Genomic DNA, 24,490 nt, shown 5'->3' on the forward strand with positions numbered 1-24,490 from the left:
GGAAGTCAGCACTGAGCTCTCATTGGTGAAGTCAGACCGCCTCATTCTTTTCTCGGAAAAGTCAATTTCATTTTCATTTCCCCCCATCGCCAGCAGCTGCAACAGAAAGAGGAGAGGAAGCAGCGCTGCTTGCCAGCACAGCCGCCCATAGGCAACAAGACGGAGGGAAGAGAGGGGAGGGGGGAGGAGAAATGAGACACGGCGGGAAGGGGAGAGGGCGGAGCGGGTAAAACAAGACTGACGTGCACGCGCTTTTAAGCTCAATGAGCATGCGCATTGAGCTTAAAAGTCACGGGCACTGCAAGGAATCGCCACGATTCCTTGCAGTGGATAAAGAGTGGATAAGCCCCCATAGTCCTAAAAACGGGAGGAGAATACGCAGGACATTTTTTCTGGCTTCAGCGCTGACAACGTAAAAATAAATCTGCCTATAGTACATTGGGACTTTTTGGTTATGAGAACCATGATAAAATCACATGCTCTTCCAAGCATGAGGTTTGGTAGAATATTGATCTCTCCTTTTATCCCTGCATGTGGATTCAGAAACACCCCATGAACAGATAATGGGAGTTAAATTTGTGGTACTCAAAAGCATGTATACATGTGAGTGCTAGTGTTTGCCACCTCAACACCACACTGAGATCGAGCTACACATGCTTGTATCCCTGCAACAACAGTACATAGTGGACAAAGTATAGGCATTATGTGCACAACTTAGCTCCAAGCATTCTAGGTAGAAACCCATTGGCCACCTGGGGCGCACTGCCCCTATCTGTGCCTCGACAAGGTGCGCTGGATGCAAACTGGGACAGTGCACACAATTACATACAAAACACTGCCCTCAGATCAGCCGCAAACTTGAAAATACTCTGGGGCTGCACAATAGTGAAAGGTTGAGCTGCTGTTAGAAACAGCCAATCTGCCTTTCACAGGGCAGGAGGCACCCAACCTGTACTGCAAAGGAGGACAGATACCCCTCAGCCCCTCTTGCAGGTGACGGACGGCAACTGTCTGCACAGGGATGTTTGAGAAAGGGGGGACGTCTATGGATCTTCTTTATTCCCTTCCAAATGGTACCCATGAAGGCACAACTGCCTGTGCATCACATTTTTGGTGTGCAGTCACTGCGCCTCCTAACGGCCTCTCTGCCTATGTCCATACAGCCTCTCCTGTAACATTACACTGCCCTGGGGGCACAGAAAAAGGGTGCACATGTCCATTGCACCCCTGGGAACGTTGTGTACTATGCCCCCTGAATGGCTTGTTTAGATTGAGTTATACTTACACCGCACCCTACACCAGTTAGCAAAGCATTCTTCACCTCAACTGTACAGTCCTTAAACATATACTAACCATTGAATCCTCCCAACATTATAGGCATTAACCACACAGGAGAAGTTAACTTAAACACACCACACCCGCATAAAAATGCACTGGTATCAAAGCAACATACTATGAAAAGATTCCTTGGAACATTCCCACATGAAGCTGAGCAGAATGACAATCATATAGCCCAGCAGAACAGAACAAACTGGAATGTTTCTCGACACACTCATCCATTCATGTATTGGTCCACACAGCTCCCTAACAAGATCTAGCCAGACACTTCAGATATTACTCGTCACTAAATAACAGTTCAAACTACCCCATTATTGCCAGCCACAGTCAAATACGGTTCATCTCTTAACAGCGTGAAAGACAACCAAATACAGTATGGATAATGTTACTCACCCATTAAGCATCTGATCTTGGCATGTAGAGCTGTAGATTTGCATGCTTTACATACTCCAGCCATCTAATGTTGGTTCCGGGCGTTTGCAAGTTGTTTTTGTCTTCAAAGAAGTCTTTCCAGTCAAGAGGTAAGGTGACTCCTCCTTTCGGTAATAGTGCGCATGGTCACCGACTCCATTGTTAGATTGTTTTCCCGGAAGAAGTTGAGAATGGAGTAAGAAAGTGTAGTATATAGATGTCCATGCGTATAACTGTATAATGAAGAACTGCAACAACTATAGGTACCCGGGGAGGCGGATGTGTGCGCATGTGAATCTACAGCTCTCCATGCCAAGAGCAGATGCTTACTGGGTTATTTAATTATTTAAAGAGTTTTATATAGCGATGGCTAGACCCTAAGGTATCGTAGTAACATTATCCGTTCGAGGCACGTGTGCTGTTGATACACATGCTTTGCATAGACTATAAAGCAGTATGCTCCCCAAGCGGTGGCTAACCGGAAGGTGTTGCAATTGTTTGAAATAGTGTCTTAAGCACTGCCTGGCCTACATTAGCTTGTTGTCTTGCTAACACATCTACACAATAGTGTTTAGTAAATGTGTGTGGTGTAGACCATGTAGCTGCTTTACAAACGTCAGCTAGAGGAATGTTGCCTAAAAAGACCATAGTAGCCCCTGTCTTGCATGTAGAATGCGCTCTAAAGGGTATGGACAAAGTTCTTTTGGCTTTTGCATAGCATATTTGAATGGATTTCACAATCCATCTTGAAATGCCCGATTTAGAGATGGGATTGACTTTGTGAGGTGGTACAAATGCAACAAATAGTGGTTTGGTTTCCGAAAATCTTTGGTCCTTTCTATGTAATATAATTAGAGCTCCCGGTTTTATGGTATTTATTTTTTCAACCTTTCCGTCTGTATTAATCTATATTTATTTCTGGGCCATTTTATCTGTATTTATCCATATTTATTTTGTGTTTTGCATATAAATGTAGTTGTAAAACTGTACATTTCCATATTTATTTAAATGATAGACATGCACTCATACTTTGATGTCTGTTGTGTTTTGGCTATTTGAGGTGCCAAATATCACAGAACAGTACATCCACTGGCAAATATTACCATTATACCACAAGTGTATTTTGACAAATGCAGTTATTTAAAGAAATGTCATGTTTTTTTTTTTTTTACATTTCCAATGCTGTCCATCTGCTCAGCTGTTGGGCTATAATTCATGAAAGACAGCACGAAGAGTCAATTAAAAGAAGCACGTTTTCCGAATTTATCCATTTTTAAAAATAAATACAGACAGAAAACACATTGTTTCCTGTCTGTATTTATCTGTAAAAATCCGTAAAAACAGAAAACAGGGTGCCTTAAATATAATAAAGTTCTTCGAATGTCTAGCGTATATGTAGAGGTCTTTCTGCCACTGAGTCAGGTTGAGGAAAAAACACCGGTAACTCAACTGATTGGTTAATATGAAAAGCATGGGAAGGAATTTTGGATTAGTGCGAAAAACAACTTTCTCTTTGTGGAGTTGAAAAAAAGGTTCTTCCAGAGTTAAGCTCTGTAGCTCACCGACTCTCCTCAACAAAGTGATAGCAATGAGGAAAGCCACTTTCTAGGGGAGAAACTGTAGAGGACACTTATGTAAGGGTTCAAAGGGCCGTCTTATAAGGATTCCACACTGGTGCGGGTGGAACTCTTGGTGGTATAACTCTTTTCAAACCTTCCATGAAAGCTTTGTTTACTGGAAACTTGAAAAGAGATAAATGTTGTCTGTTTTGCATACTATGCATATTATGCAGCCACTGCTGCAAGGTGTAAATGAATAGATGTGTACGCCAACCCTGTTTGCTGTAAATGCAACAGGTAACCGATAACATTTTGTAAAGAAGCATCTAAAGGATTGATCTTGTTGTTATTACAATAGATATCAAATCTTTTCCACTTTGCTGCATAGCTAGTTCTGGTAGTTGGGTTTCTTGTTTCTTTTAAAATAGTCATACATTGTGGTGCTATATTTAAATAACCAAACTCTATGACTTCAGGAGCCAAAGCGCTAGGTTGAGTTCCTTGGGATTTGGATGTCTGATTTCTCCATGGCTCTGAGTGAGGAGACTGGAGGTGAGATGTAGTTTTTGATGTGGAACTAATGATAGTTCTAACAGGGTGGTGTACCAAGGTTGCCAAGCCATGTGGGGGCTACTAGGATCAGTGTGAGTGATCTTTGCCTGAGCTTCCGAACTAGCAATGGAGGTAGAGGGAGAGGCGGAAAAGTGTAGCCAAATATACCCGACCAACTCATCCATAGGGCATTGCCTTTGGATAGAAAGGTGTGGGAATCTGGATGCGAAGTTTGTGCATTGTTTACTGTGGGAGAAGAACTTGGTGATGAAGTTCCCACTCGTGAACTTGCTGCCTTTGCCTGCTGAGGAGATCAGCAATTTGATTGTTTACTGCTGGGAGGTGATCCGCCAGGAGATAGATCTTGTGATGAATTGCCCAGTTCCAAATGTTTTGTGAGAGGCATGACAGTTGTAGAGAGTGTGTTCCTCCTTGTTTATGTACGTAGTACATTTATTTATAAAGTTGCTGTAATGTTGTCTGTGCGGACTAGGACAACCTTGCCTATAAGCTAAGTTTGAAAAGCTTTGAGTGCAAGGAACACTGCCAGAAGTTTTAGGTAGTTGATGTGGAAACGTTTGTGATTGTCGCTCAACAGACCCTGAATTGTGTAATGTTGGAGATGGCCACCCCAACTAGTGAGAGATGAGTCTGCTGTAAGCACAGTCTATGGAATATGATCTATGAAGGGGAGCCCTTTTGAAAAAAATGGTGGGTTCCACCACTGTGGAGAGTGATGGGTGCAGCCGCTTACCAACACTAGATCGGTTAATTGACCTAGTGATTGATTCCACTGACTCACTAGACATTCTTGTAGGGGCTGCATGTGAAGATGCCATCACTCCCAGCAGTTGCATGAAAACGCTGGCTGGTGATGTTTGATTGGGTTGAAACTGTAGTACCAAAGACTGAATCTTGTGAATTTTGGCTGCACTGGGAGAGGCTAGATCTTTTAGAGTGTTGATGGTAGCTCCTAGATAAGACTGCATCTGTGCAGGACACAGGTGAGGCTTTTATGCATTCATGGTGAAGCCCAATTCATGAATTACGTTTATTGTTGTCTGAGTGTGTTGCAGACAGCTTTGGTAAGTGCTGGCTTTGATGAGCCAGTTGTCTAGGTAGGGAAAGACATGAATACATTGTCTTCTGAGATGAGCGGCTACTACTGCAGACATTTGGTAAACACTCTGGGAGCAGTGGTGACTCCAACCGGAAGTACTTTGAACCGGTATTGTTTGCCAGCTATGACAAATCTGAGGTATTTGCAATGAGCTGGATGAATTGGAATGTAAAAGTATGCGTCTTTTAAGTCTAGAGTAGACATAAAATCGCCTTGCTGTAAAAGAGGAAGTACTTATTGAAGGGTCACCATGTGAAAGTGCTATGACAGTATGCATCGGTTCAACTCTCTGAGATCTAGAATAGGTCTTAATGAGCCATCCTTTTTGGGGATCAGAAAGTAAAGAGAATGGACACTTGACCCTTGGTACCGAAGTGGAACTGGTTCTATAGCTCCTTTCAGTAATAGAGATTGCATCTCTTGTTCGAGCAATATCAGGTGGTCTGGTGACAATTTGGGAAAACGAGATGGAATATTTGGAGGATTGGTGATAAGCTCCAGGCAATACCCATGTTGGATTCCAAGCACCCATTTGTCAGTTGTTACAGATTCCCAAATGGGGGGAAAGTGTTGAAGTCTTCCTCCAACAGGTGTGAAATAATCGGAGAGAACCGTGGGGAAGTCACTGTTTATTAGTGGAAGGGGAGTTACGGGGTGTGGTGTTTTTACCCCTATCTTTGGAACTGTTTCCCCAATAACCTCCTCTGAAAAATTCTCTTGGTGTTTTGACCTGAGGCTGTTGACTTGCAACCTCCCCAGTAAAAGGGGTGTAGAAAAGAACCTTTGTATGAAGGAGACTGAAGTGCTCCCATACATTTGGAAACTTCAGTGTCTTAATTTTTTCGGGCGCTTGATCAAGTTCGAGGCCGAAAAGATGTTGCTTATCAAAAGGTATTTAAATGAATTGTTGGACTTCAGGTTCAAATCCGTAACAAGGCATGCCTTCTGAGTAAGATGGTAGTATTTATCTCCTTAGCTGCGGTGTCAGCAGCATCTAGAGCAAACTTTATGGAAGAATTAGAAATTAATTTCCCTTCCTGGACTAAGTCTTGAGCTTTGGCTTGATGCTCCTCTGGGAGATATTGTAGTAATTGCTCCATTTTACCCCAGTGTGCCGTATCGTATCTGGTTAGAAGGCCCTGCGTGTTAGGAATGTGCCAGTGATTGGCTGCTTGTGCAGCTATACGTTTCCAGAAGCATCAATGAGTTTTGATTCTTTATCTAGGGGAGGAGCATCCCCGAAGTTTGAGAATTAGCTCACTTTAGAGCATTAGATACTACCAAAGAATCAAGTGGTAACTGGGCTTCGATAAATACTGGATCTGTTGGAGAAGGTTTACATTTCTTGTCTACTTTAGGAGTGAGGATTCATGAACGTCAAGGAACTTTAAAAACTTCATCTGCGTGCCTCATCATACCTTTCAGCATAGGGAGTGACTGGCTCGACCTGTGTGTGGATCCTAAAGTTTCAAATAGAAAATCTTCCTCTAAGGATTCTTTGCAGAGCTCCACCCCATGGTATTGTGCAGCCCTGGCAGTGAGTTCTTGGTAGGAGAAATAGTCATCAGGTGGAGATGGCTTGGCAGGGTAAAGGTCAGGATCATTATCCATTGGAGGGTCAATTGTGTAATCCATCCATGGATCCACTGTTAAGTGTGTCTACCTCATCAGTATCGTCTCCACCACAGTGAGATAATGGAGAGTGATGAGGTGTGATGTGTAAAGGATGTAAAGGATGTAAAGTTGAAGAGGAGGGAGGAGGAGGAAATGATGGTAGTGGATGGAAAGTGCTGGCACCAACATATTTCTATTTCAAAGGGATTTTATAATAACTGTTGTCATTGGGAAGCTTGTGCATTGATGGCGTGTTGGCATGAATATGTCCTGTGTCAGGATTAATATAGAGTTTCTTTTGTTTGGGATCCGATTTGGACTATATAGTGTCTATTTTCGGATCCGAAGGTGCTGAAGAGAATTCTTTGGTTTTCGTCACCGAAGGTTTCGGAGCAGAGATGAAATGACCTTTCCGTGCGGAAGATTTTGGCTCCGAAGATTGTTTGCTGCTTTTTCGTGTCGAAGGTTTCGGCTCCGAACCGACTTTGTTCTTGTAACCGGAAGGTTTTGGCTCAGAAATAGATTTGGGCCGGCTCGGTCTCGAGCTGGAAGGCTTGACAGTATGTTTTGGTGCCGAGCCGGGAGGAAGAGCGTAAGAAACATCGTCTCGGTGCTGACCTTGGCCAGAAGGCGGAGGTGGTGCCGAAGCCTTAGGATTTTTAAGGATGGATTGACTGGACAAGGGGTCCTCTGTACTCATGTCACCCTGTCCCTGCGGCACATCATCGATGTGGAGGTCTATCTCCAACTCTGATTAGGAGTCCGATCCGTCGAAGGCCTGTTCTTCCTCGGCCACTGTTGGCTCGAAGTCATCTTGCTCGGAGTCTTCACCAAAGATGTCTGGCATGTCATCTATATGCTGGCACTGCATCTCCCGACGTCGAGCCCACAGTCACGGAGAGTTTTCTTTGATCAATACGAATGGCATGCATCGCAGTCTTGTTCGCTGTGCTCTGGAGACTAGCACAAATTACACACGTGGTGCAAGCCGGTACATGTGTACTTGGCGTGGCACCGGGGGCAGCATTGAAATGGAGTCCGGTCCATCGCCGAAGAGCTGGACTGACGTAGTTAGGCCCGAAGGTCGCCTACAAAACTTTCCGATCAGAAATGGAGATTTCGTTGACCGAATCAAAATGCAGAGAAGTGGGAAACGTGTTTGAAGCAATACCAGCGAGGGTAGAGTGGATTGCGAACAGAAGGGGGACACGAGGAACGATTCCCAACTGGAATGCAGCAATACATGTCTGAACCCGATGGCGGAAAAAAACAATCTAACAATGGAGTCGAAGACCATGCACACTATTACCGAAAGGAGGAGTCGCTTTACCTTGTGACTGGAAAGACATCTTCGAAGACAAAAACAACTTGCAAACATCTGAACCCAACACTAGATGGTAGGAGTATGCAAAGCATGTGTATCTACAGCACACATGCCTTAACCATATGATTCTAGGCAAAGAAAATCCCATGAAGATAAGAGGCACACAGACTGCAAAAGTGCTTTAGGGCCACACAGGTCGCACTGTACAAATGCACTTAATGTAGTGTTTAAAAGAATAATTACCGCCATGGGACTGCACTCTGAATCACAGTATGTCAGAAGTTCATACAGAGTAACTCCAAATGACCACACATCAGAAGCGATGTAAAACTTGCAGTGAAGCAAACACTCAGGAGCATACCTAGAAGAAAAAACAAATCTCAAATTTAACTAAAAGCACATTTGCAGTACTTGTTCTCAAATGGAAGGTGCATTGCAGATTCAGATTGTTTCCAAAGAAGCTTATGTTTGTGAACTTTGTATCCGTTATCCACATTATTCAAATGATTGACCTTTTGGTATACAGGCGAACAGTACACAATCTAATGCATTGCTTTAGTACTTACATTTTTAGTTCGGGCCTTAAGCAAGACCGTTTCATTTTACAAACATTTTATGTATAATATACTTACATAAATGATCTTTCAGACACCTTTCTTCATCCATTGGTCTGGTGTCATTCACATTTTACTCCTGCCCACAACAGAATACAGCCTGGGCAATGAGTAAGCCACCGGATAACTTCCGTTTAGGGGACTGCATTTAGACATTTCACAAGGAGCACATCTGCACACATGATAGTTCCCTTCAGAGCCAGTGTTTTTGTTTTTACTTCGCTGTTACTTTAGTGTTGCTTCCGTTTGTAGCGTCGGATGTCATAGCAGGACACTTTTTACTAGGTGAGAGCACTGGCCACATTACAGCTTTGTCACGTCCTGTCGCCTGCTAATGCTGTTGTAAATTCCTTCTGGAGTGCAGCTAACATGAACTCTGAATATAAGCTCATGAGGGTGCACTATCTTTGCATCCCTGTCTGACATTCCTTCTTTCGGTCTTTTCTTCCTTCTTTTTCCTCCTTTCTCGCCTTCTTTTTCATTAATTTTTTTCCTTTAATTTCCTTCAATCTTTGCCTTTTTTCCTTCTTTCCTTCCATTTTTTCATTCTTTTCTTTCCGCTTTCTTTCTTTTCTTTCTCTCCTTCCTTCTCTTTCCCACTTTCTTTGCTTGCTTCCTTGTTATTTCTTTCCTATTTGTTTCTTACTTACCTTCTCTCCATCCTTCTTTCTTCTTTGCTTCCTTATTCTTTCCTTCTTTCTTCCTTTCTTTCTTTTCCAGTGGCAATAGGCTGGCAGGCAATGCCAGCCCAACTGGCTTTTTTAGGTCTGTGTTAGCCAAGACCTTATGCTTTTTTACTAAAACTATATGTATAACATAGTCGCTAATAGGGGTTTTGAGCCAGGCTTCATCCATTAGTTTGTGGTTTTGTCATTCACATTTTCCTCCCACCCACTAAAGCAAGCACCACGGGGCAATGTATGAGTGACGGTTTGCTGCCCTTTCACTAGGAGAACATCAAAACACAAAGGAGTTCCCTTTAGTGCTATGGAGTACTATGGCAATGTGTGCTTTTTTTTAAAGACCAAATCAGCATTATTGCCTTTAGCCAAAGGTTTATTTTGGGATTTGAGGTGGCTCAGCAGATTCCCATGCAATAAAGTTTAGCAAAAACCATGACAAAATAAGAATTGCCAAAAGACTGGTGCCAATGCCAGACTTATTGGCTTTCCCAATGGTTGTTTTGTTTCGTTCTTGCTTGGTGAATTGTTGGTTTCATATATCATTTCTGCTGGATTTTTTTTGAGACACGCTTGAAATGGGTTGTGTTTTTGTCGCTTTGAGGTCTATAATAAACGTTACAAACTATGTCTCAGAGCGTAACTCTTCAGTAGATCAACAGACACAGATGTGCCTCATCCTCCCAGCTCCACATTTCATCATGACATCACTGTAACACCTGCCAGAAAAACCACCAAGATATGTTTTGGTCAATAGCCAAGTTCAGTACAAACAGAGCAGTCTAGGAAGGCATTATGCACTCCTCGTAAAACCAGAACTTAAAAAAAGAAAAGTGATGATGACCACTAGGGGAAATGAAATGAAGAAAGGGATTTGTTAGCGAGGACAAAACCACCAGGGCATACTGTCCCCTAACTGGGAAGTCGCTGCTCTGAAGCCAGCAGTGCTAGGAAGCACGAATAGAAATGGGACTAGTGGAACATGTTGGTAGGTGAAGAGGAAGCCATTGCCACGACGGTGGGTGGGTGAAAGGTCACGCTACATTCGGCTACACTCTTATATGGGAGCTGTAATGGTGAAATATAAAGGATCCGAGATAGTGATGGGGAGCCACGGCGGGAACCCAAACCAGGTGCTTCAAGACTTGAATTTGACATCAGATCACAGCTGTCTCCAGGTCCGTCCCTTTCTTTCACTCAACTCTTTCTAGTGTTAATGCAGTCCAGTCGCCACATTTAACATATAACGCTGGGTATCAGTCTGGCTTTAGTGCTCCAAAGGTTTTGAAGCATTCCCAGCCAATCTCGCCAAGTGCCCCATGGCCCTCATGGGGGTCCGGGGGGGGGGGGGGGGACGGGGGGCGGAGGAAGGGAGGTGAGGGGCTGTTGTACAAATGCCTTACGTCGAGCATGACGCTCTTTTCAAGCTGCCTGGGTATTTAGTGGATGCTTCCAAAAGTGTCCTTGCTGCTGAGCTGTGGTTCACTCGGTCTCAGTTTGAACATGGTCTTATCTGGGACGTCCCCTGCGATGCTGCGGGCATGTGAAGGCACCCCGATACTCTACAGACATCAAAAGACTAGATGGTACATTTTGAGTAAAGTGCTAATTTACCACACACCTTTGCATTTTTTTCATGTTCAACTTCCAAAGCCTACAGCACAATTTGTATAATCTAGGTTATTGGCAGAGACGTCTTTCCCAAAACATGTCCAAGTGTGGAAATACAATGTATTACAGGATACGATGCAGATGAAGAATTTCTAAACAAAATCCATACCAATAACAAATATTTATGCCGCACATAGTAGACACCATTAAAAGTGTGCATAGTAATGCTATTTAAAGTAAAATTACTAAAGGTACCACTGAAAAGAGAGGATGGAAACAAAAACATCACACACAGACTGGCGCATGGAAACAACAGCTTTCTTCAAAGCCTGTTCCACCACTCCTAACTTGGATTCATTCCGGATCCCGAAACACTGCAAGTGTGGAGAGGCGCTATTGTTTCACAGCATCAGCATAAATACACCACTAAGGCCCTCATTACCAGTTAGATGGAATAGGTGATGTACCTACCAAATGTGGTAAATACTATTACCCAAAAGTGACGCATTTATCACTTGCGGTAAATTCCTCCTATTCCAACTTTTTAACCTGCGAAGCAGGCACAACATGCGGAATCGGTATTCAACACTCCGAATTCCACGTTTTGCCTTTTTTACTGGCCTTTTCCATTGATAACTTTTGGCAGGTTTGGCCAGCCAAACTTATCCAGGGAATCGGAATTTACCGATTTGTAATCGGGGCCAGTGACTAACTCACACTGACTACTTGTGCTATTTTTGTTCCAGAAAATAACTACAAATGTTTATCACGGTAGATTAATATGTTGTTACTGAACAGATTGTAGCAATGTCTTACCAGAAGACAGGGCTATCGCGGTCGTCTTTAACGGTATAATACTCCTTATCCGTTTCAATAGCTTTGGTCAGTCCAAAATCTCCAATTTTGACAATATTGCCATTGTCCACCAGGACGTTTCGTGCAGCCAAGTCTCGGTGTACATATGAACACGTCCCCAAATAGTCCATTCCCTACAGCAGGAGACAAAAAGGAAAAATAATTCTTACTTTGAAAAATCTCCTTTACTGCAGATGACCGCTACCGTTTTCATATGTATGACAATAAAACAAGCTGGCGCTCTTCTATACTGCTCAAGAGCCAAACTCCACATCCTCTGCGTTACCATTAGTATATTGTCTTCTGCTAATGAGATCTCACGCTAGTCTGTTTCTCCAAATATGGTATATTCAAGCATGTTCATCTCTACAGTAGGACATGGTTTGATACAAGTGTTGGCTGGATTGTCTGGATTTGAGGATTTAAAAAAAAAAAAAAAGATTTGACAATATAGTTCAGTTAAAAATTAATAATACAATTCCTTCAAATATTTAAATAACACAAATAATGAACAAATAGTTACCAGATATTTTCATATAATATGCTAAACTTAAAATTTGACTGTAGGCCCGACCATTTAAAAACAAACAAAATAAAATTATTCAAAATTAGTAATCTACTCTTAATGACTGGCGTACACAAATGTGAAGCATCATATCCATAACACTAGTTGCTTGATTTAACTTTATATCCAAGGCCCTTATCGCAACTTCTGCCAATTGAGCATGCCCCTAATGAAAGTGGTGGGAGGCTCCTTCCCCATGTCTTCTCACCCCCCAGTGTGCAGAAATGATTTATAAGGCATCTCATACTTCCCCCTGAAGTGCTGTACCTAGACATAAAACTTGACTACGTGTTTCTTGTGGACAACTTCACTATCTGCATTCTTCTTTCCACCCTAAAACCTTATGTCGGCCAAGGATTGAGGAGGAGGCGCTCTAAAAAAAGTTGCTGCGTGCTTTTGATGATACTACCAAGTCTAGTTCAAAGCTTGTTTCTATCAAGTTTGTAACTCCATTCTGCTTTCTGGGACATACCCCCTTAGTCTAAAAACCACACTGCTCAAACCTCTGCTGAAAAAACCAGGAGCTGATAAGTCAGAACTAAAAAATTACCGACCCATTTGCCAGTCTTCCGTTCATGGCCAAAGTGGTGGAAAAGGCCATGAACCAACAATTAACTGAGTATATAGAAACCCACAAGAAGCTAGACGATACTCAGTATGGATTTAGGAAATACCATGGGACTGAAACTGCCCTTATCAAAGCAACCGAAGACATACGAACAATAAGAGACCAAGGCGGAACAGCGGTGTTGGTACTGCTGGATCTCTCAGCAGCTTTCGACACGGTCGACCATGGCACTCTGGTCGGCCGTGTTGGAAAAACAGGCATCTCCTCCACGGCAAGAGATCTCCTCGCCTCCTTTCTCTCGGAGAGAACGCAGGCTGTCTCTTTGGGCCCTTATCAATCCGCCAAATTGTCACAACCGTGTGGGGTTCCTCAAGGCTCATCCCCGAGTCCGACACTCTTTAACATATATGTGTCGGACCTGGCCAATGTCATCAAGGCACACGGGATGAGCCTTACCTCCTACGCGGACGACACATAACTAGTGTTGGCTATAAGGGGTGATGGCGAGGAAGTAGCTAAAACATTCCAGAGGGGACTGACAGAACTGGGGGATTGGATGGCAGCAAACTGCCTAAAACTAAACTCGGAAAAAACCGAAGTTATGATTTTTGGGCAACTCTCACCAGAGTGGCCTACCTCGTGGTGGCCCCAAACCTTTGGTGCCCCCCCTAAACCAGTGACCAAAGTAAGGAACTTAGGAATCATTTTTGACAATCATCTTAATTTTATGGACCATGCCAGCAAAGTGGCATCAGTTGCCCACCATAAACTGCGCATGATCCGAAAGATAAGTCCCTATCTTCCAACCACCGCCATTAAAACTCTGGTGAGCTCATTAGTCCTGACATCCTTAGACTATTGCAATGGGCTCTTTATCAACGCCCAAGCAAGAGTCCTAAAAAAACTGCAGACTATACAGAATGCAGCAGCACGTCTCATTCTGGGAATTCCAAAATGTGCTCCTTTATCCAATGCCATCCCCAAACTACACTGGTTGACGATTCAGAATAGAGCCAGATTCACAACTGTGATGTGGGGAGACCGACGGTTTGTAGTGGCGGCTTCCAAATTTTGGAATACCCTACCCCAGGACATTAGGGCATGTCCCACGCTACTCCAATTTCGCAAGAAATTAAAAACTTGGCTGTTTAATAAATAAACTTCTAAATGACTCCAGGTATAGAATAATCATCAGAGCAAGGCAGTTTCACCCAGCCGGCAAATTATTCAGCGCCAAGACACCCCAGGGTATATGCTGCGCTTTACAAATGCCAATAAATAAATAAATAAATAAATAAATCTTGACCTCTGAAGATGTTTGATGTGGGGTTGCTCCTTCCACATATGGGATGTATCCAGATTGTGTAAAACTGGCTAAACCTACCCAACAGCATATAAATATGCCCACTGTTTCCACTTTTTCATCCATTCAATGTTGCGGGTCAGCTGATCTCACTCAACAGCAATATTGTATAAAGTGTGCTTGGGCATTTTTTTACAAGCCAACCACAGTGACAAAGACATTAAATGGACAGTCCTGTGGGTAGTGAAACAGCCCCAACGAGGTGGAGACATAGAAAGTGCCTTACTCCAACAAGAAGCCTTTCTTATCCTGAATTTCAACAGCACCATTACTGGCCTTAATGAAATGTCAGAGATTGCAAGGGCTTAATTCATAGTTGGACATTAACATACTGTCTCCAATCCTCTGTGGTCGTTGACGAACCACGAACTACGTAGTCTAGCAAGGAATGGGTATTTTTTAATTCAAATGTGACTGCCATGCCCACCCATGGTCAAATGTGGCAAGCACCTTTAACCACATCCGAGTAGTCCATTGTTCACCTATGGGGCTACAAGACGCAGAATTCATCGCAGTATATTCACCAAGAATATGAACAAGGAAGAGGAAGTCCGCTCTTAATTTACTTAAGAAACAGCCGCACCGAAGACGCTGCAAAACCTAATGGCGAAAGAGATGGGGAATCGCAGGATACATTTGAAGCATCAGTGAGTCATCTGTTCAAATACATTGTTTCTCTCCGCGAGCACATTAAGTCGCCACAGCTTTCATAATAACCTAGATGATATTTTAACTTTCAGATAACCTTTGCGGAAGTGCCTGCAGCGCACTGAAAATAATGAAGGATTGAGTGTGGATTCGCAACATAGAAGCACAAGTGAGTTATCCGTTTAAATACATTGTATCTAACCGCAAGACACTAAGACGCCTGGCCCTTACAATAACTTCAGTGAATTTTCAACTCGCAGATAACTTTTGCGGAAGCGCTTGCCGCGCACTGAAAATAATTAAGGATTGATTGTGGATTCTTAAACATATCTGGCAACAAGTATGTTTGACCTTTAAATTACTTTACTCAGTGAACGTGTCAAAATTAAAGACCAGTTAAACGACTGAATTGTCCTTCCTTTTGTAGAAACAACATTTTCCTGCTTAAGAGGCACATATAGCCGGTCTGAAGGATGGTCAAACAGAGCTCCTCCTAAAGTAAGTGGAATTAACTCGAGCTGTGTATCACTATACGAGTCTAGTACACAAGATTTGAGAATTGTATTTGAGTGTTTTATTAATGTTTTCAGGGAACACTTCCACAATCTGCTGTATGAATTGTGACACCCAGCAATCAGGTAAGATTTTCACTAATTGCTCTCAGTATTGGTTATATAGAAGTGAAAAGAGAGGGCAAAAATGTCTTCTAATCCTAAAATGCAATTTTTCTTTTCTGTCTATTGATTTGCAGAAACCCAGTCCCAGCCCTGAAGAGAATCCCGTGTAATAAAGTGGGGTTCGAAACGCGTTGGCATAAAGTACCATAAGAGGCCAAATTCTAGTAAAAAAATTGCTTACAACAGGAAAAATTATGTACTAAAAATGTATATCCTGTGTGGTTTGGAAAGTTCATTCCCCTGTGGTCAGTAATCCGCAGTTGCTATTCTGAAACTGTTGGCACGGATTACCTTTAAAATTATTGTTTGCTTGCTACTGACTGGAATATTCTGCATAACTGTTAGCAAATTGATTGCTGCTTTTAAATTTGCTTTGATGTTATATCATTTTTTGCTTTGTGTCATTTTTAAATATATATGAAAATATGAATAATAATGAATAATCATAAATAAATGATGTTGACCATCTTGTTAGATAGTTTGGTGTTAGTCTGCTTAAACTAGTGGCAGCCTTTGAAATAGCCAGCTAGAAATATGTGTGTTCTCTGTAAAACAGCACAAGAGAGTGTGTCTATTCCTTTGAAGGGCTTGGTGTCTGAGGACAGAGAGAGCTTCAATAACGTCTACCGTAGATGCCGCAGCCCTGAACCCCGTTTGAAAGAATGGCAAAACTTCCTCGGCCACCCAGGATTCTAAATGTTCTAATACAATTCGGGATTAGACTTTTGCCTCAATATCAAGTAGGGCGATCAATCTATAATTTGCTGCTTTAGTCCGATCACTGCTCAAAGATATAGGGCATAAAATTGATCCTCTCCAGCCATTTGGTATATCAGCGTTTAAAAAACAGTAGTTATAAAGAGCTGACAACACCGTTATCCAACCTATATGCGCCTCCTTAAAAAGGCCGTCTGGCAGGCAATTCGGGCAAGGGGCTCCATCGGATTTCAGCTTTTTTAATACTTTTGCAACCCCCCCCCCCCCCCCCCCCCCCCCCCCCACTATTTGTTAAATTTTCCTCAACCACCTGAGTCTCTTCCTCAGGCTGGCCCAGCCCATCTTCCAAGTCCTCCTGATGTTGTAGGCTTGGTTCAGATGCCACCAAATTTCCTTTAAAGGTTAAAATTGGGGCGGCAGGCGATCCAGCCTCTGTTGGATTGTCAGTCTGCTCCACGTACAGCTCAACAATCTGGCGCAACAAAGCTGCTTCTGAAACACCATTTTCCCTGACCATATTAAAACATTTTAATGTATTAATGTGGGCCCAAAATCACGCTGGATTAGAATCCTTTATTAACTGAAAGATTGTGACCCATTCTTTATCCTTTCTTCCCCTTTTGTTTCTCCCATACAGTTTTTTTGTGTAACCTACTAGCCAATTTTACTGCTGTGGCAGTGGTTTTAGAAGGATTACACTGGTGAACACGCTGTGCTTTACGCAGCGTTCTTTTGGAAACAATAATTGCCTAGCCTTACTGGCTTGTGCCCTCCCTGTTGAATTTTGGGCCTAACCGCCTGATTCAATAAATACTTTCGTAGGTTCTCCATAAGCGTTCCCCACACCTGTAGGGCACCTTCTAAATGATTTGTAGATAAAATAAACCCCAGATCTTTTAACCAGGTACTAACAAGGAATTTGTATTCAGATAACCACTTAATTCTTTGAACTAGCTTCACAGAGTCTTCCCCTATTGAAATATCCACATTGATTATGTATCAGCTGGTTTTAGGTCATGACTCAGAGTGCTCCTTAATAGATTATGGTCACTTTCTGCTCTAATCAAAATATCAAAGTGACCTAATCGTGCGGCCAGACCTGTAGAATAAAAGGTATAATCAATGGCCGATATGTTTTTGCCGGTTGGTGGAAATATCAACTCCTTATTTCTCACCTAAAATTCCGACTGAGCGGACACTAAATTGTGGCTTTTCATAAAACCATTAATTCCATAACCAGAATTAGAAACTCTAACAATGCTCTCCTCCAGCCCCCCAATATTAAAATCTCCAGTAATTATGAATTTGCAATGCAGATAATCCAGAAGGAGGTCTTCAAGGCTTTCAAGAAAATTATTTACCAAGTCTATCCTTGCTTACTGGGGAGCATTCAAATAACAATTTACCACAATCAAAACCATTTATTTTGTGTTTGTTTTCAAACCATGTATACAAGCCACTTGGGCTGCCGAACAGTTACTGTCAAGAACCGTCACTGTTAAATCGGCAGTATGGTAGATGAAAATTGATAAACCCTGTGAGGGGCGGCCAAAAGGACTTACGCGAGAGGCAGTAGAAAAAATCTCATACAAACCTGGTAGAGCAGTGGGGGCCAATGCACATGTTTCTTGAAGACCGAGGAAGTTGCCAGTTCCCAAATGCAGACACCCTTCTTTGCTTCAAAACAAGGTGGTATGACGTGGTATGCCTACTGTATACTGCAGGTCAATGTGTGTATAGAAGGCACAAGGGTGCTCACTTAGGGCAGGAGAAAATGTCCTCCTTTCAGAAAGAGACCCTCACATACCCAGCCAGCTAGGTGTCTTGCTTAATCATTGGGTCTGCTCCTTATTGGGTCAGCGCTGCAATACCCAATCGGCACCCATGATGGGGCCTTCCTGGCGGAGATCTTTTTTCCTTTTACCGTTGGTTGCAGTGCGTGTGAGGGTCCTAGTGAGTGTAGATGTATACGTGTGAAATGTTTAGGGCTAAAACAGGAATTAGAGGTCCACCCAAAATAATTTTAATGAATGTGGTCACTATCCAGATTAAAAACAATAATGCGCACACACCTGCTCTAAGGTTACAGGGGTTTTCTCTAGAAAATCAGGCCAACATGTTTCTAGCCTTAGGTCAAGTAGACAGCAAGTGCAGACACTGTAAGGTCGACCTACCTCTCACTCTACCAGTACTCGGACCGGCAGAGTGAGGGGTAGGTGGACCGCCGAACATCGGAGTTCGAAACAACACTGCACCTTACAGTGTCTGAACTTGCCGGTACACTTTGTCACATGTTGCTGACCCAAATTGGGAAATGTTGTAGATCTACAGGTAGCAAACAACGATTGGTGTACAGAGTTCCCCAAGGAGAGCTAGAAATTTAGCCCAGCCAGTCTTCTCTCTCACTTAATTAGACAAGTGGTGGTGAGAGGGTCTAGAGTGCGTGATGTAGACCCTTTTTCCAGAATGTAAGGATACCTCACACAGGCTACCGGCAGGACCACAACTGTAGTCCCAGCCGATGACCGTCCAGCGTCATCATCGGTATCCTGCTCCTTCGGCAGGCTGGCGGTGCAATGCCCGTCGGGCAGCAAGGGAAGCTGCACTTTGGCGGAGATCTTCTATTCTGGGCCAACGGGTGTGTGTGTGTGAGGGGCCTAAAGACGTGCAATCGTGAGCATGGTGGTGTGGTTAAAAAAAGTCAGTAGAGTCCTGTTGGTGATTATTTTAATGGTCAGGCTCACTGCTTTGATTAAAAGTTACAGGGGTATTAAGGAGTGGTGAGCAATGAGACCAACCCTTAGTCAACCCTTATTGTGAAAAAAACGGTCGACATGTTTCACGCCCTAAGGGCGATTCATCAGGACCTTCGTGCTCATAAAATTGCTCGGATCCTCCAAGTTAGGAGGACACCGGTATACGACCTGTGAAAGTGTCGTTCAGAAATGGTTCCACGCAAGGGGCTTCCTGGGAACTGAAAGGAAATAAAAAGCAGACACATTTGACGGCAAGGTTAATCTAGCTCTACTACATCATAATCGTGCCTATGTTCAGAGTGTCAGAACATGCGTGCCCAGTGGGTAAACCTGTCTCAAAAGTGACAGCGTCAGGTGCTATTGTGAGAGAGAAAGGGTAAAATTTCAATGGATTTAATGCGTGTAAGCGACTCGCACTGCATTACGCTGCCATGCTGACTCGCTATAGCATGCATTCCAGTGAAGGTGCCGTTAACTCGGCTATGCAGCGTGCATGGTGAATTGGGTCATCACGCTGCAAGACCAGTGTCAGTCATACACCTCAGGGTGATCAAGCGGCATGTGACACCGGTTTTCAAAATTGTGGACTTCAAGGTTTAAGCCATGAACGATAAAGCGCCACACAGATAAAACCAAAAATCGTGGTTTGACACTCTGTTTCAATAGTAACTTCAACGCTGGTGGAGTGGTCGTATATACCAGCGAGCGTGGGGTGTCTGGGTCTAACTGCGAGGAAGGCAAGGAACAAAGTGCCCTTTTCAACCCGGTTGTGTGAGCGGGGTAAATCTACAACTCGGCGGTGCACTTACCCTTACTAATTCCTCATGAAGCCTCACAAGCTGTCCAGGTGGGGCCAGCAGCGAGTGAGGGGATCCTGCGGGGAAAGAAAGGAATCCCGTGGGATATTTTAGGGGAAAGGAAAGCCATCCGGTAAACCGCGTTCAGGGGTAGGAATACTGCGTGTCTTGGCAGATAGCGAGCGGTTCTTTGGCTCAACACCTTACCTCAAGGGTCGCTGAAGGCAGGCTTCTCTGCACCTACCCCTCCCACAGGAATTCAGATGACTGGACAACCGGCACGGTAGTCAGGCAATGTCCGGGTTAGATAAGGGAAAGTTGCGCGCGCAACGAGGGGTGTGTCCCTCAAGTTGCTAGGTGACGGCACGCAAAGGTAAACACCAAAGAGGGGTTTGCTTAGAGACAGCGCGGTCCGGGAATAGTAATGCGGGCGCCATCTTGGAATGGACTGAGATGTCTGGTGAGGCATGCACAGGCATTTAGAAGTGGACAACAGGTCCAGAATCGTGACTATCTGGCGAGAGTCGTCCAGGGCACCCCATCGTTTAATCCCAAATCATCACACTGTAATCGATGTATCCATCTCTGTTCATGTCTGAAGAGAGCCTTTTGGTTGAGATGTGGTAAGGACTCAATAACAGTCCATCGGATGTTTTCCGGAGAATGATTATTGTCCTTGCAATGGTCATAGAGCTTAGTGTGTGTCTTGTGACATCGAATGTTGCTGTTATGCTCCATTATCCGTTGCTTAACAGGACGCATGGTCATCCCGATGTATAACAATTCACAAGGGCAGATTAAGACATAAATGCACCTGGAACTGTTGCAGTTCGTATGTTTGTTTAATGTCCACGTGAAATTGTTATTAAGTACAATGGTCTTGCCCTGGATGGTCTGTGGGCATACGACACAAGTACCGCAACGATAGTGTCCAGTTACTGGGGGAAGGTCCCAGAGCGTATTCACAGCTTGGATGCAGGTTTTCTTGGGACGGGTATGGATAAGAGTGTCCTTAAGATTAGCCGTCCTCTTAAAAGCAAAACGTGGGCGCGGTAACTCCATCCCTGCGGAGTTGAGGATGCCGCAATGTGTATTGACAGTTTTTTTGATAAATGAGGAGTTCCTGGTAAACGAGGTAACACAGGTAATCTTATCGTCTGGCTCCTTGGGATGCACCTCAAGCAAGGCCTCTCTGTTATTGTTGAGGGCTCTTTTGGTGGAGTTTTTTAAGAGCCGCGTGGGATACCCCCGATCCAGGAGTTTGGTTTGTAGGGAGCGTGCTTGTTGTTTGAAGTCGTTGATTGAACTGCAATTTCTCCGGAGGCGGAGAAATTGACCGAATGGTAAATTGTCCCTCAGGGATCTCGTGTGATGGCTAGTGTAAGGCAGCAGACTGTTCCTGTCAGTCTCCTTTTTGTAGAGAGTGGTGCTGATCGTGGTGGGTTCCAGGACTATGGTGAGGTCCAAATAAGGTATGGATTCATTGGAAATGGTGCCCGTGAACTTAAGGAACGGGTCTTGTTGGTTTATCCATGTGCAGAACGCCTCACAGGTCATCCGGTCCCCCTTCCAAAACACCAAGATGTCGTCAATGTATCGACGCCAGCACGTGAGATTCTCACGGAAAGGATTGTGTTCAGTGGGGTAAATGCATCTTTCCTCAAACGCTGCCATGTAGATGCAGGCCAGGCTCGGCGCGAAGGTCGAGCCCATAGATGTCCCGCGAATCTGGTGATACAAGTTGGACTCGTATTTGAAAAAATTTTCGGTAAGCGCGATATGTGCCAATTCCATAATGAAGGAAACTGGAGTGGGGGACAGCCACTCCTCTTGTCGTAGGAGAGAGTCCACCGATTCGAGCGTTGCCTGTTGGGGTATATTGGTGTACAACGCTTCCACGTCGAGTGTCAGGAGGAAATCGATGTCCTCTCTGCCGTCCATGTCGTTGATAAGCCGAAGCACATCTCTGGTGTCCTGTAGATAAGACGGGATGAGTTTGACCAGAGGTTGCAGGAAAGCATCACAGAATTGAGAAAGGGGTTCTAAAATAGAACCGATGCCAGACACGATGGGTCTTCCTGGGACTGGGGTGGTGCCCTTGTGTATTTTGGGCAAGGTGTAGAAGTACGGTATAACCGGGTCCGTGGTTACCAGAAATTCTGCCTCTTTTTTGCTTAGCCACCCATTGGTCTCCGCTTCAATAACCAGGGACATCACGGTAGTCGTCAGTCGGTTGGTTGGATCCTCTGTCAGTAGTCTGTAATGGGTCGTGTTTGATAGTTGACGTCTGCACTCCAGATCATAATCGTCATAGTTAAGTATGACGGTAGCACCCCCCTTGTCAGCTTGCTTGATGACGATAGAAGTATCCTTACCAAGGGAGGAAGCTGCCTGTCTTTCAGCATTGGATAGATTATTAAACGGTTTAGTTGAGGGTATATCCCTCATGGTTCTCAGAACTGCTCTTTCGAATGTCAGGACCTCTGGTGGTACCATCCCATCAGTGGGAGTGAACGTGGATGGTTTCCTGAGACCCGTGTCTTCACAGGGGATGTCTGGCCGATTGTCAAAAAATGCCCGGAGACGTACCTTCCTGAAAAACTGCTTCAACTCGATCATTTCCTGAAATGAGTCGGGGGTCGGTGTGGGGACAAACCCAAGCCCTTTTTCCAGAACAGTCTTCTCTATAGTAGTCAGGGTTCTTTTGGAGAGATTCACGATCAAGCTCTTCTCCCTCTGGATGTCGTGCTCCTGGTTTCCACCCCCGTCGGTTCTGGCGTCTGGTCTTGCCATTGAACACCCTTGTTCCCGCCTCGCTTTCGCCCTCTTCCTCTGCCCCAACCTCTGCCTTGAAAAGGAGGCGGATGAAGGGGGTAGAATTGCGGGGGGCCCTGAGGGTAAAACGGATATTGCCATGGTGGTGGTACACGAGGTGGGCCATGGAACACTGGTCCTTGGTGGTATCCTTGTTGCCAGGGACGTGTGGGTCTTGCGTTTCTCGCCGGATAGCCTCCGCTGGAGTCGCTGCTCGTGGACCACGCCTAGTATCTGTGTTCGAATTTTCATCCGAGGAGTAGTTATTCTTTTTCCCTCTAAAATCATCTTTGAGATAGGGGTATACTTTTTCCTTTGCAAACTTGGCTATGTCTTTCTCCAATTTGGTGGTTTTCTGTTTAAGCAAGAAGTCATGGTGTTCAGTCATCTCCTGGTTAATCTCAGCGAGTTTAGTTGTGAATGCTGTTTTGTTATTTTTAGAGGTGGCGTTTTTCATAGTCGCTTCTATGGCAGAGATCTTCTCCTGGAGTGCCTCAGACAATCGTTTGGCGGTCTGGCTAATCAGGAACAGCAGGTCCTTGGTACATTTCCAGGAGACCTGGCACCAGTCTACTTTAAAACGTTTGTCATCCAGGAACAGCCTAGGGACGATGTTTACGATTAGGCCCTGTGGTGCTATATTGCTCCTCAGGTACTCAGTCATCATTAGCCCATGGATCGTTATCCTGATCAGTTCTTTTTTCATCTCACTTAGTGTGGACCACTCATCAGATGATGCTCCGGATGCAGCAGCTGGAGGATTATTGAGTAGTGAAGGCGTGTTCCTTAGTGTTTCAGCTATAGTGTCTTCATTAAAGCTGAGGCCTGGGACATCCTCCATGTTGCGGTGCGATGTGGAAGGGGTGCCCTGAACTCGTGAGCCAGGACAGAGTGTCAAAACACCCACCCAATAGGGTGGATTCGGGGTTCACTGTGTGGCTTGGTCCAAAGGACGAGAGCTTCTCGCCCCTGGTAACCTAATACAAAAAATTCCCGTGCAGAAAGCACGCTGAAACTGATATCAAATAGGGGGAATAAGGGTGGACGATTTTTAGTGGGGTCCAATGTACTTGTCCTAGGAAGCAGCAAACAACGATTGGTGTACAGAGTTCCCCAAGGAGAGCTAGAAATTTAGCCCAGCCAGTCTTCTCTCTCACTTAATTAGACAAGTGGTGGTGAGAGGGTCTAGAGTGCGTGATCTACAGGTACCACATTTTAGGGTGCTGTATGGGTGGTCACTAATTGTTTCACCAAATTAGACCACCACCAAAAAGTGTAGATAGATCTTCCATCGGGCCTGAAGAATTGCCGTCTACTCGACCTAAGGCAAGAAATATGTTGGCCTGTTGTACATTTCATTTAGCGATTCACAATTTGCCACTCGCAATGGGTCGCCAATTGCGAGGTGCTAAATGAAATGGTCGTACATCTGGCCCCAAAATCCTTAGAACTTTGAGTATTTGTTTTGTGTGCACACGTGTGTATTTTCTTCGAATTACTGTTTTAATATTTGAAATTTAACTCATACAATTTTCTTGGGGGTCCCCGGCTTCCAGTGGTGACTCAATGGGGGTCCTCAGGAGTCAAAAGTTTGGGAACCACTGCTCCACTGTATTCAAAATCTGTAGCAGCCCCAGAGTCGAGACGCTTTGTAGGTGACTAGGACCTTGAATTCTGTATAGGTTCACCAACTTCGGTATACGGATCCCCGCCGTTATTCTTTCCCCAAATAACTTTTGGGGGTCTAGAGGTGTTACTCTCTTCCGAAGGGTCCAGGTATCTGGTCCTACAATGCAGTCCTGACTATCCGAGTTGCTTAATTCCGCCTGCTGTGCACCTGTGGTAAGATCTCCAATTATAGGCTCTTGGATGTAACCCTGTGATGGCCTTGGGCCATATATATGCAG

General features: G+C 44.3%; 1 protein-coding gene across 5 annotated transcripts in view; it reads right to left on the bottom strand.

Annotated features, from left to right (window-relative positions):
• JAK1 (Janus kinase 1) overlaps positions 1-24,490 on the bottom strand; it is a 436,233-nt gene that overhangs the window by 23,882 nt on the left and 387,861 nt on the right. For all 5 annotated transcript variants that reach the window (XM_086953620.1, XM_086953634.1, XM_086953640.1 and 2 more), the window contains exons 21-22: positions 11,640-11,812; positions 8,162-8,279 (exon numbers count right to left, since the gene is read on the bottom strand). In XM_086953620.1, the coding sequence (XP_086809746.1) occupies positions 8,162-8,279; positions 11,640-11,812 (291 nt within the window). The remainder of the gene's footprint in view (positions 1-8,161; positions 8,280-11,639; positions 11,813-24,490) is intronic.

Source organism: Lissotriton vulgaris, chromosome 1_1 (assembly GCF_964263255.1).
Source record: "Lissotriton vulgaris chromosome 1_1, aLisVul1.2, whole genome shotgun sequence".
Classification (NCBI taxonomy): Eukaryota; Metazoa; Chordata; class Amphibia; order Caudata; family Salamandridae; genus Lissotriton; species Lissotriton vulgaris.